Source organism: Zalophus californianus, chromosome 7 (genome assembly GCF_009762305.2).
Source record: "Zalophus californianus isolate mZalCal1 chromosome 7, mZalCal1.pri.v2, whole genome shotgun sequence".
NCBI classification, from domain to species: Eukaryota; Metazoa; Chordata; class Mammalia; order Carnivora; family Otariidae; genus Zalophus; species Zalophus californianus.
The window spans coordinates 59,551,416-59,565,491 of NC_045601.1; the positions used below are offsets into that span (position 1 = coordinate 59,551,416).

Here is a 14,076-nt window from a genome sequence, read left to right on the forward strand (position 1 = left end):
GTAGGTCATGTGGCTAGTGGCTACAAAATTAGGGAAGTATCTAAATTAAATAAGAGAGAAATATCAGTGATTAATGCAGTTAGGTGGCATTAATAGTTTATTGAAAAACTTTACCGTAAATATTGGTTCAGTGACAATTTGGGGTCAGTTCTTTCTTTCTTTTTTCTTTATTCTTTTCTTATCCCTTATTATTTTTATTTTTGCCCTGTCCTCAGTACTTTATTTTTTTTTTTTAAGATTTTATTTACTTATTTGTCAGAGAGAGACAAAGCACAAGAAGGGGGAGCGGCAGGCAGAGGGAGAAGCAGACTCCCTGCTGAGCAAGGAGCCCGATGCCATGTGGGACTCCATCCCAGGACCCTGGGATCATGACCGAGCCGAAGGCAGATGCTTAACTGACTCAGCTACCCAGGAGTCCCTGTCCTCGGTATTTTAATCAATAATTTACATACAGGCATGTTTATTGAACTTGGATTCAGGACAGATTCAACATTGATAGTGTTTAATGATATGACAGATGCCTAAATCTGGATTTAAAAGGCTCTCAAAAGACTAAAAAGAAGAAACAGGAAGAAAGTGAACTTTGTAAGCAATCTATTTGAATTCTGGGCTTACAAATTGTAAAAAATACAGGATATGGGAATCTTGGACTACTAGGAATTCATGTGGAAAAAACCTAAAACCAAAATGCTTTTACTTGGCTGCACATTCAATTTGAACCAACAGTGTGATGTTGTTACCACCTTAGGCTGTGTTCAGAAAAGTTTAACATCTAGTTCAAAAGTGTTGTACTCTCTGTGATCTGCCCTGATCAAATTATATTTGAAATATTATGTTCAGTTTGGTTTATGATGCCTTTTTTTTAAAAGGCTCAGTAAAAGGTATATTTGTAAAGGAACTTGGATGAAGAATTATCTAGAAACCAAGTTATATGTGGAATTGATTTATGTTTACCTGGGAAAGAAAGGACTTGTGTGTGAAGTGTGACTAGTACTTGGCTTTATCTTCAGATATTTGAAGGGCTGTCTTGTAGAAATGACACTAAGATCGTTCTCTGTATCCCAGAGAGCACAGCCAGAATGAAAGATGAAAGCTATAGTGAAGCTGATTGGGCTCGATATAAAGAAAGATTTTTTTTTTTGACAGTTAGTGGCATGAATTACCTTAGCTAGCAGTGGCATGAATTTAAGATAGTTTGCTGCTGGCAGATGTATGCTGGATGTGTATCAGCCAGGAAAAAAATTGTCAGTAATGGCAGTATTTATTGAGCACTTAGTGCCAGACACTGTGCTAATTTCTTTTAACAGATGAGAAAGCTGAGGCTCAGGCAGCTTATGAAATTTACCCATTGTCCTATAGCTAGAAATTGGCAGAACTGGTAACTAGTTAGTTCTTTCTGAGTCTAAGCCCATGTTCTCAACTGTCCTCTTATTCTGTCTTCCCATGGCAGTAATTATTGCTTTTAGGAGAGCTTTGTTTAGCTGTCCTCTAAGGTCCCTTCCAAATTGAGGGTAGATGACCACATTTTGTAGTTTTTTGAAAAAGGTTATGTGAAAGATGACAATGAGGAAGAGTCATCTGGTTCTAGTATGTAGCAGAATGAAATGGAGACATACTGGTCTTTGGTAGGAAGATAGGCAGCTATGATCTAACCAATGATTAGTTGAAATGTTGTTTCAAACTTAATGTTGCTATTTACATAGCACCAGGATATATTGTATATAATTTCAACATTGAACAGAGAATAATTTAACAGGTGAAATTAGAGTTAGAATGTGTGTGGGGATCATGGGTGGCTCAGTCGGTTAAGCGTCTGCCTTCAGCTCTGGTCATGATCTCCAGGCCCTGGGATCGAGACCCACATTGGGCTCCCAGCTCAGCGGGAAGTCTGCTTCTCCCTCTCCCTCTGCCTCTCCCCCTGCCTGTGCTCTCTCTAATGAATAAATAAAATAAAAGAATATATGTATGCACATATTACAATCATGAGCATACTTCTTGAAAAACATGCTAAAAGTAAATATGTATTTTTGTTAATATTTGTTGTGTTCATTTTATTTCCTGACAATAGCGGATTATTAGATATTTTTGTAGTATTTTCTTTTAATTATTTTCCATTATGATTGTTTCTAAGTGATAAAGATTGTTTTTAAGTGATAAATACATCAGCGTTGTGTATAATTAGCAAAGATTCACTAAATATTTCTTCTGATAGAGACAGTGAATATATGCTTTATATGTAAAGCACTTAATACCTTACCTGGGACACGAGTAGTATACAGGTGTTAGGTATTGTTATCATTATTATTGTATTACAAATTATTTTCTGTACTTTACTCCCTGTTTGATTATGATTCGTTTATTTTAATACTAAACAGTTAAAGTTAATTGCTTATTATATGCAAGGCATTGTGTCAAATACATATATTATTTTGTTCACATCACAGCCCTGTGAAGCCCTGCACTATTATTCCTGCTATACTAATGAGAAAATGGGAGGCTCAGAAGGATGTCTAAGGTCCCAAAACTCCTGAGCATTAGGCTTTTAAAGATTTGAGCCCTGGCTAACTTTCTCCTATGCTAAAATGCTGTGTTATACTAGCATTCATAAATTTGGTACACTATTAAGTTTACTGACAAGGGATGATATGAAGAAATGATGGGTTTGCTGACTTAGAATGCACTTGTATACACAAAAAAGTTTTGAAAATATGAGTAGTGATGGTATAAGTGGATTGTACATATTTTGTATTTATTTAAATTCTATAAGACACCAGCAATTTTCAGAAATGCCATTCATTTAATAACATTTTCAGAAAAAGTGTCATATTAAATATAAATAGTAATTATAAGACATAACTAGATTAGAAAACTGTTACTTTGAGATGAACTTTCATAACAGAATGATATTTGAAAGCATTGGTCTCCAAACTTTTTTGATCATTCTTTCTGATAATCATTTTTGATAATGCATTCCTGATATAAATGCAGTTATTTAATTTTAAATTATATACATATACTGTTATGCCTTATGTTGATCCTAAAACATACATAGCAATGGAAAATTAAAAAGGATGCTATTTTTAAAAACAATATTTAACTTTATTAATGGTATTAAAATTCTTTTTAGGCAGAGCAATATGGGTGCTGTGGGGTAAAGAAGTCATAAGGATTCATTTTACACTTTTAACTTGTGTAACTGTAAGGATGGCAGTGCTATTAGTGGAAATAGAGAATTCTTAGAAAAGGGTGAAGAGGGTGGAAAACCAAGAGATGGTTATGGACTTGTAGAATTGTGAGAGGCCTTGAAACCTCCCAAGTGGGGAATTAGATATATGGAGCACAGAGCAGAGTTCTGGGAAGGATGTATAAAATTAAAATTAAGAGGTTGGTTTTTTGTTTGTTTGTTTTTAAGCATATGCTTGCTAATGGATGCTGAGGGTCTAGATGTGAACAGCTAAGGAGAGGATATGAAGTGAAAGTGGGAGAAAGCCTAGGATTAAGCCTTAAGGAACTCCAGCATTTGATAGTCAAAGTGAACCTGAAATGGGGACTGGAAGGTAGCTCCAGAGTGGTAGGACACATACCCAAAAAGTGATGTATCAAGGGTATCAAAGGAAAAGTGTGTGTAAAGAAGGTTAAGGAGTATTTACAAGTGTCGAATGATCAGGGAAGATGGGGCCAGAATAAAATTCATTATCTTTATCTTAACCAAATCTATGAATGAGTATCCTTCAAACAGAATAGATAATAATAGATGAAAATAGATCTGCTATTGAAACAGTTTGCATAGGTATATCTTATTTTTACTTTGTTTTCCATGTTCTACACCATTTTTTCTTATTGGCACCTTCTTAAAAAGTATAATTTGAATTGAACTTAGCACTCTAAATATGGTTCAGTCAATGTAGTATTCTTTGAGATGCTAGGTTGAATTTTTTTTTAAGTAATCTCTACGCCCACTGTGGGGTTCAAACTTAGGATCCTGAGATCAAGGGTCACATGCTCTACTGAATGAGCCCAGCTGGGAGCCCCACTAAATGGGATTTTTGAGATACTACTATTAATGCATTAAAATTTTTCCTAGCCTTCAGTGCATTTTTTATTCATATTGACCTTGCAAGTAACCAACCCCCAACCTTTCAGGAATTTGCTTAGGAATTTATTTGTGGGTCCAGGTTTCCCCATCTTGTAGAAATTCACATGAGGTTTTTTTTAACCTAATTGTGAGGTTTTATTTTGTCTCTGTTACTTCTCCTTAGGACTGGCCAGATCTATCAGACTATTTAGAAAATTTAAAATCTTGATTCTACCATGCAACTAATTAACACTTTAACAAATTTGATTTTTAATATATCTTCTAGTTTATATATCATTGATAAAATTTTAGTAAGACGGGGTCATGGCCATTCCTTGAAGAACAACCTTAGTAGCTTAACTCAGTATTGAGATTAATCCCATAATGTACCTAACCATATTGTCATCCCAAAGGATACCGTGCTCACATGAAGATATTGTGCCTCCTGTGCTTCACTGCATCATTGTTCAAAATGCCCATTGACTATTTGATATGTAGAAGGGTTGGTCTCTCTTTTGAAAGAGGTCTTTTGGAACTCTAAGTAGACTTTTGATGAATTCTTTAATATTGACTAGATGGAAACAGAATGGAACAAGGGGCGCCTGGGTGACTCAGTGGGGTCAGCATCTGAGTTCAGCTCGGGTCATGATCCGCAGGGTCCTGGGATGGAGCCCCGTGTCCAATGTCCAGCTCTATGCTCAGCAGGAAGCTCCTTGCCCCTCTCCCTCTGCCCCTCTTTCTCTGCCCTCCCCCATGCTCTGTCTCAAATAAATAAATAAAATCTTAAAAAAAAACCACAATGGAACTGACAAACCTTTTATAAATATTGAAACTTTACTCGCTTTAAAGCCCGAATTAGTGATTAAATACTTTAATTGTTCATTTTTTGACTAACCTGAGAAGCAGAGTTTGGATAGGACATTAACATGACCAAAGTTGTGTTTTACTTGGAAATAATATTTTTTTCTCTAAATCTTTGAGTAAACTGATAATCCAAGGATATCTGCCGTATTTATTCTGTGGTTTCCTAAACACTCAGCATATCTCTGCATACCCCAATTTGAGAACAAATTTATGATTCTAATTTAGGTTCATTTTCTCTGTCTTTCTCACCATTTTCATGGGATTTATAGTATATTATTCAAAGGTTTACTGTATTTTCCTTTTGTGATGATGTGATATTTGTGATTCACTTGATATTGTGTTGGGAATATAGCATCCACTATAACATTGTACCAATTGGAATAAAAATGATATAATTCAGAATATAGGGTAAAGTGGGGATTACCTTTCCTCAGAGATTCACAAACTACATTTATCTGTTAGAAGTGTTATAAGAGGGGCGCCTGGAAAAGTGTTATAAGAAACAAGTAATGCTGTTTTAAAGTTAGTCTGTACATGTTCTGAAATTTTTTTTGACATTTTAGAAATGTAGTCTGTTGGTTCATTATTTTGACTCTTTCCACTCATTATTTCAATTTAATTAACTATTTCAATTTAATAATTTAATGATAAAGGATTTATAATAACAGTAAGAATTCTAAGAACCTTTGTCTTTTGAGAATACCTTAATAATAATAATATATTGATCATAATAATGGTTTTAACAGCCTCTCCCAGGGAAAGGATGTTAAACCTGTCTATTCCTCGTGTCTCCTTTAAATCTCGTATCTTTAATTTATAGCCATTTATACCTTTTTCTCTCTTCTTCCTCCCCCCCTTTTTTCTTTCTTTCTTTCTCTTTTTTTCTTTTTTCTTTTCCTTTTCTTTCTTTTCTTTCTTTCCTTCCTTCCCTTCCTCCCCTTCTCCTTCCTTCCTTCCTTCCTTCCTTCCTTCCTTCCTTCCTTCCTTCCTTCCTTCCTTTCTTTCTTTTTCTTTCTTTCTTTCTTTCCTTTCTTTCCTTTCTTTCCTTTCTTTCTTTAACTTTGTAGTTGATGTCTGTTTCTCTACCCAAAATTAACTTTTCCCTCTTTGTTTTTCAACTTGATAGCTTCTGGAACTTGTGTCAGTGCATAGAGCAGTGATCCAGACAGCTGTATCTTCACAAATAGTCACACTCATTGCCAAATTAGTTTGTAGTGCAAATCTTGAATGAGAACTGCACCTGCTCTCAATGTGGATGAAAAAGGCAAATGTTAGGGAAAGCGTAATTTTGGGATTACTTTAAAACTGATGACAGCTGATCTCAGAATTCTACTGGGGATTCTTCATCTTGGAAGTCATGGAAGTCCTACTATTCAGAGCAAAACAGCCTTCTTGTCTCTTTTGCTAGGTCTTAGGTGTGTTATTTTTAAGAAATAATAGGCTAAAAAATAAAAAAAGAAAGGAAGAAAGAGAAAGAAAGGGCTCTTAGTGCTGTAGTCCTCCTCCTGAGGTGTTATATTAGAAGTTGTCTTCCAGATATACTGGTGTTTTCCTTAAAGTTATGTTGTACTAAAAATTTGTGAATCTCTAATTTATCGTATGTGCATTGTATTTCAGATTAGGTAAACTTGAAGTAGCTAAGAATATGTGTAAGGGTAACTCTGCCATTGTAAATTATTTTCTTATGGAAGTAATGGTCTCAATTTAAGAATTAACACATTCCTTCAGAGTTGAGAGAATATGAAAAATTTTTCTTGCCATAAGTAGAGAGCATTTTTTACTGTAATTTCTTTGGATTATGGGGGTATTGTTTTTTTATTTTGCTGGCTTTATTTATTTTTATTTATTTTATTTTTAAAGATTTTATTTACTTGACAGAGACACAGCGAGAGAGGGAACACAAGCAGGGGGAATGTGAAAGGGGCAGGCTTCCTGTGGAGCAGGGAGCCCAATGCGGGGCTCGATCCCATGACCCTGGGATCACGACCCAAGCAGAAGGCAGATGCTTAACGACTGAGCCACCCAGCCGCCCCAAATTTGCTGGTTTTAAAATACCACTCTTAACATTAAGCACAGGGCTTACATTGAACTAATAGCAATTCAAAACATTCACTTAAAATTTTTACCAGGAAACGTGTATTCAATCTGTATCCTTCAACCATAAGTAATTTTTTTTGTTACTTTTAGTATTTTAGTTTGTCATTTTGGTTTATAATTCAAAAATAATAGCTTCCTTGATACATAATTCACATACCATACAGTTCATCCATTTAAAGTGTATAAATCACTGGTTTTTAGTATATTCATAGATATGTGTAGCCATCACCACAGTCATTTTAGAGCATCTTCTTTACCTCAAAAAGAAATCCTAAATGTCTAGCTTCTATCCTCCTATTCCCTCCCTGACCCCCTTCCCAGGCCTAAACAACCACAAATCTACTTTCTGTCTCTAGAATTTCTCCATTCCCAGACATTTCTTACAAATGGAATCTTATAATATGTGGTCTTCTGTGACTGGCTTCTTTCACTTAGCAAAATGTTTTTAAGGTTTATCCATGTTGTACACTACTACGTTGCTTTTTATGGCTTAGTGATATCTGTTGTATGGATATACCACATTTTGTTTATCCATGCTTTAGTTGATGGACATTTGGGTTGTTTTTACATTTTGGCTATATAAATATCCATATTTGTATACAAGTTTTTGTTTGGACACATGGGTTGTAAATGCTTTGGGGTATATCCCTAAGAATGGAATTGCTGGGTCACATTGTAATTCTGTGTTTAACTAACTGAGGAACGAGAAAACTGTTTTCCACAGTGGCTGCACAATTTTGTATTCCCACAAACAACGTATGAGAGTTCCAGGTTTCTTCACATCCTTGTCAAGACTTGTTATTTTCCAGTTTTTTTAACTGGCCTTTCTAGTGGTTCTTGTGGTTTTGATTTGTGTTTCCCTGATAACTAATGATGTTGAGTATCTTTTCACCTGCTTATTGGCCATTTACATATTTTCCTAGGGTAAATTCAGATCTTCTGCTCAGTTTTTAATTGGTGTGTTTTTAGTAGTGGTTAAGAATTCTTTATATATTCTGGGTGTAGACAGTGGCAGTACCAGATATCTTACCAGATACATGATTTGCAAATATTTTCTCCCATTTTGCATTTTCCCCCTATTTTCTTGTTGTTATCCCTTGAAGCAGTTTTTTTTTTGTTGTTTTGCTAAAATCCAAATTATCTATGTTTTCTTTTGTTGCTCATGCTTTTGGTGTCATATTTAAGAATCCTTTGCCACGTCTGAGGATATGAAGATCTCTGTTTTCTTCTAAGAATTTTATAATGTTTAGCTCTTACATTTAGATCACTGATCCATTTTGAGTTAATTTTTGTGTATGATATAGGGTCTAACTTCATGCTATTGCATATGACTAGCCAGTTCTCCCAGTATCATTTATTGAAAAGACTGATCGTTCCTCACTGAATGGTTTTGTCATACTTTTTGAAAACTTGTTTATTAGTTTGAATAGTATTTTAGTGGAGTCTTTAGTATTTTCTATATAGACGATCTCTGAATAGAAATAGTTTTACTTTTTCCTTTTCAATCTGAATGCCTATTATTTCTTTTTCTTGCCTAGTTGCCCTGGTTTGAACCTTCAATGCAGTATTCAGTAGAATTTATAAGTATAGACCTTCTTGTCTCATTTCTGTTCTTAGTGGTAAGGGTCCACTGTTTCACCATTAAGTATGATATTAACTAAGGGTTTTTCATAAATGCCCTTTATCAAGTGGTGGAAGTACCTGTCTAGTCCTAGTTTGTTGAGTGGTTTTATCATGAAAGGCTGTTAGACTTTGTCAAATGTTTTTTCTGCATCTGTTGAGCTGATCATGTGGTTTTTGTTTTTTATTTTGTTGATATAATGTAATACATCAATTGATTTTCTTATGTTGAACCAACCTTATATTCCTGACATAAATCTCACTTTGTCATGGTGTGTAATTCCTTTTATATATTGCTGGATATGGTTTACTAGTATTTTATTGAGGATTTTTGTGTCTCTATTCCTAAGAGATATTGGTCTGTTTTCTCATGATGTATTTGTCTGGCTTTGGGGTCAAAGTAAGACCTGGGAATGTTCTCTCTTGTTTTCTGGAAGAGTTTGTGAAGAATTGGCATTAAATCTTTTGAATGAACTCAACCATGTAGTCATCTGGACCTACACTTTTCTTTGTGGGTAGTTTTGATTACTAATTCAATATATCATTTGTTATAGGTCTATTCAGATTGTCTGCTATTTGGTAGTTTGTGTCTTTCTAGGAATTTATTTCATCTAATCTACCACTGCCTGGGCTTATTATTGTTATTTGCTTGTTTATTTGCTTAGCGATTAGCTGGATTATTTTAGTACAGACAGTTCCTCTCACCCATACCCCACAGTGTTTAGCTTCTGGTATTGTTTCTCAAGGAGGCACACTTTTGGGTATATCCAGTCACCCTGGGATGAAAGTAGTTTTGGCAGGACCCTCTGCTTTTCTTTCCCTGACCACACCCAGGTATTAAATTTACCAATTACCAGATAATTGCTCTATTGTTTGTAGAAATGTCCTGGTGCATAAATTGCTCCATAAATGAATCCAATAAATTTGGGGCCCCTTTGAAGGAATAATGCCAGAGGGCAGTGTTGATATTTATTCTCACCCAAGAAGACTCCTCCCATTTGTCACTCCTTAGTTCTCTTTTGTACCCCAGTAGTTGAATTTGTGAATCTGTAGTTATAGTTAACCACAATATGTGCTGTTTTTGAGATGGCCCTATGGCTTCAACTTCCTGCCAAGCTGCAAATGAGGACATACCTTTGGAAGAAATTGGGACCTTTTTATTTTATAGCCTAAAATCTTTGATGCAAACTCTGGAGCTAGGAGTGGGGACAATGGAAAACTTGTCTCTGAGTAACACCTCTGCTTTAGGAGCTGAGTACTTGATGGAAGGGGGGTAGGCAGTAGCCTAAATTCTTGGCTTGCCTCTCCTGGTGTGGAATTAGTGCCTTATGAGCCAGGGTGAGAGTGATTGGGTTCTGTGATGTTTAGCCCAAAAGTCAAGGTGTTCCAGGACTAGGGGCTGTGGCCTTAATATGTAGATAATGTCCACAAAATAAACAGCAAAAATAAAATATTTATTAAATATTAACATTTCATATATACTTATAAATTCCTACCTTAATTATGATTTTATTTGTGTGGAATCTCAGAGAACAGTTAGAATTTGGCTAATATAAAATCTTCACATGTAAAATTAGATATAACATTTCTGGAGAGGAAAAAAATATATCCTCGAACCACATCTGAAGAAATCTAAAGGCTTTCTGGAGCGGTTATTTCATACAGTGATGTGATTGAAAGTCTTTGTAAATCACTAGTTCTCTGACTCTGGAATCCGTTAATCTTTCACAATTACTCTGCATAAGATACACAGAGAAACTTTTATAAAAAGTTAAATAAAGCATGTGTGGAACTGTGTTTTAGATTTCAGATTTATTAATCATTAAAATAAAATAAATTTAATAAAAATAATAAAATTAATTATTAAGCATTAGAAATTTGCATGTCATGAATCATAAAACATTTTAATGGTTCTTTACCTCTACAATGATAGCTGTTATGTGTAGTAAGTTATAAGAAGAATGGTACTCTGGACTCTATATTTGTGAAAACCAGAACAGTGTATTAAAAAGCAAATTAATTTTGGAATTTCCTTAGGTTATACCAAGAAAAGCCAAGTGTAAGAATTTGTTATTCTGTGATTTAGTTTTATATATAAATCACAATTATTTTGAAAAGTTGAATCATGTGCTTTTTAGTAATTGCAAATTGACTTTGTGAAGCCGAAAGATATGTAACAATATGAAAAGTTATTTTTCTTTCCTAAGTTACTATTTTTTTAAAAATATTTTTTGGGTACTTCTTTCTGTATTAGTTTAGCTTCATACCTCTGTTGAACAGGTTTAATAAGTTGAAGATGGTGAATTTGAGGTAACAATTCTTTGATCCTTTTTCTTTTAAGCTATTTGAACTGCTGGGACCTGATGGACTTGAACTTATTGAGAAGCTCCTTCAGAACAGAATTACAATTGTGGACAGATTTCTTAATTCTTCAAATGATCATAAGTTGCAGGCTCTTCAAGGTAAGAAAGTATTCAGTGGTAATTCTAATTTAATGGAAAGATTCATTGGTTAGCAAATCTTTTTAATATAATTATGACTTTAATATCCTTTGGCTTATTATATAATTTAGTGATACCACTTTTTAAAGTAGATTTTAGATATGGCAGATTATGAAACAAATATCAATGCCTTAAATAGGGTATTACGGTAGAGATTTTCTTTATGTTTAGGTAGGGCATTTTTTTCTTGCTGGAAATCTGAATAGACAATTTTTTTTAAAGTAAATACGTATAGTATTTACTGTGAGCCAAGTAGTGTCATAATTTCTTCCCAACTTTTTTATTTTGAAAACTTTCAAACCTGTAGTAAGTGTATAAGGATAATACAGTGAATACTTGTATATCCTTTATGTGGATTGCTAGTCATTAACATTTTGCTTTCTTTTTCTCTCTTATTCTTTCTCTCATTATTATTCTCTTTACATATGCACTCACACACATATACATAAACAAATACCAACTGTTAAAATTTTTGCTGAACAGTTGCCTGACTGAGGCTTAGATGAATTAGAAAAGTAATTTTCCCATCTTGATGCTTCACCTAGTTCCTTCCTTGTTCTGTGTTGGATCTTGGAGTTTGATAAAATAACTTGCACTGTGCTCCTTCAGAGTATGGACCAAATCTCAGTCTTCATTGTCTTCCTAGCTTAGCAGCAGTGCCTGGAACTAGTAGGTCTTCAGTACCATAAATGTGTTTTGATTTGGGTTGCTCAGCAACACTCCAGGCAGTTCCTTTAGGGCTGCAGTGAGCCAAGATACTACTACTTGGAAAGATTTAATTAAACAGAGAAGGTAATCCTGTTGGAAGAAGAATTTTCCTTAATACTGGGTTGAACAAACGACATGTTTAAATTGGACCTTGTAAACGTTGAGATTTTGTCTTCCCTTTTTTTTTTTTTAAACTTTATTTCCATGAAAAGCTGGATCATACTCTTTATTTGCCTTGGTCATCTTATAAATATATCCTGAGCTAATGTTAATAAGTTTTATTTCGTGTATAAGTAAATAGTAACATATATTCAATTTAACACAATAAAGTCTGATACATAGGGAAAAGTTAGATCTAATATGTAAAAAATATATTTTATTATTATGTTAACAGTAAGTGCTAATTAGTATTGATAATTATATTTATTGAAATTATATAAACAAATAATTTCAAAATTATGAAACTGAATTTTTAAGTTCCTAATGTTATATCTAAGAATTTATAACACTAAACTATGTAATCTGTATAAAGAAAATACCTGGTGACTTTTCTTAAGCCACTGTGTTAATTTCACTTAGATATTATATTTTTTAAAAACCTCTCCTTAAAACGTACAATTGAATGTGACGGTTTTTTTTAAAAACAAATGAATTAGAGCATTGTGCTGTCTTATATTTTGGCAAAGGGAAAAATGATTTTCATAAAGGTTAAATTTATAAAACATGATGTTTCTTAAATTTGCTTTGTAGACAATTGCAAAAAAATTTTAGGAGAAAATGCTAAACCTAATTATGGTTGTCAAGTTACTATTCAGTCTGAACAAGAAAAGCAATTAATGAAACAGTATCGCCGTGAAGAAAAAAGAATTGCTAGACGAGAAAGAAAGGCTGGAGAAGATGGAGAAGTTGCAGAAGGACTTATGTGCTTTGATCCTAAGGAATTGCGGATACAAAGGTAATAAAAACCAGAAGCTGAAAAATGCTTCTGTTGTAATTGCTACCATTATGTATCATCATTTTTTAGTTAAACAGTTTAGATGATTCTTACTTCTAGTCATGTTTTCTTATAAGAACAGAATTTTGTTGTATGAAAACCTAATATGCTGGGATAAGAAAGCAATGATCTTAATTAGAATACTCTTGGTTGCATCTATGTAGGTGAGAGATTTGGATTACAGAGATAAGCTATTTTTAGGTGATGTGCACACACCAGTAGTTTAAAATTTGTGAAGCCTACACAGATTTATCTTGAGACTTTTGTTTTTTTCCCTAGCTCAATAAGAATACTTTTCTTCATGTTATTTAGAATTAGGAAGGAGGAAAAAGAAATGAAGACATTATGATACCTGTTCTTTTAAATACTGAATCCTGTTCTTAAAAAGGAATTTATACCTTGTTATGTATCTTTGGATTGTGACAAACAAAATTATAAATAAGGAACATTAAATTAATCAGATGATATCTAAAAATAGTACCTAAAAAATGTGTTAACTCCTATGTAGTCATACAGAAAATTTCAGGATTGCTAATATCTTTCTTTGTATAATTCAGTTTCTTCTACTTTATAATGGAAGGCTAACTGAAATAGTTATAATAGTGACTGTTTTAATATATGCTTTCTTTTGCAAGATAAAAATTTAAGATTTATCCTGTTATTTTTGTATTTACAGAGAGCAGGCCCTTCTGAATGCTAGAAGTGTTCCAATTCTGAGCAGGCAAAGAGATATGGATGTTGAAAAAATACGTTATCCCCATGTTTATGATTCCCAGGCTGAAGCCAGGAGAACATCAGCATTCATTGCTGGTGCAAAGGTATGTCACTGGTGTATGACCACTTTGGGATGATATGTCTATTCTGAGGAAATAACACATAGATTTTTCCTGTTTCTTTTTTTTTAAAGATTTTATTTATTTATTTGAAAGAGAGAGAATGAGAGAGAGAGCACAAGAGGGGGGAGGGTCAGAGGGAGAAGCAGACTCCCTGCTAAGCAGGGAGCCCGATGTGGGACTCGATCCCGGGACTCCAGGATCATGACCTGAGCCGAAGGCAGTCGCTTAACCAACTGAGCCACCCAGGTGCCCAGATTTTTCCTGTTTCTTTTGTGACTCTTGTACTAGTTGATATACTATACTAACTTTTATTTAAAAATACTGGGGAAAATGAGATAATGCTGTATACGTAAAGTTCTTGATGCATAGGGGTATTCAAAA

At 34.0% G+C, this 14,076-nt stretch overlaps 1 protein-coding gene across 7 annotated transcripts in view; it reads left to right on the forward strand.

The window, feature by feature from the left end:
* The window catches only part of ASCC3 (activating signal cointegrator 1 complex subunit 3), a 337,927-nt gene that overhangs the window by 52,826 nt on the left and 271,025 nt on the right, over positions 1-14,076 (forward strand). For all 7 annotated transcript variants that reach the window (XM_027603944.1, XM_027603946.2, XM_027603941.1 and 4 more), the window contains 3 exons: positions 10,998-11,118; positions 12,616-12,820; positions 13,536-13,677. In XM_027603944.1, the coding sequence (XP_027459745.1) occupies positions 10,998-11,118; positions 12,616-12,820; positions 13,536-13,677 (468 nt within the window). The remainder of the gene's footprint in view (positions 1-10,997; positions 11,119-12,615; positions 12,821-13,535; positions 13,678-14,076) is intronic.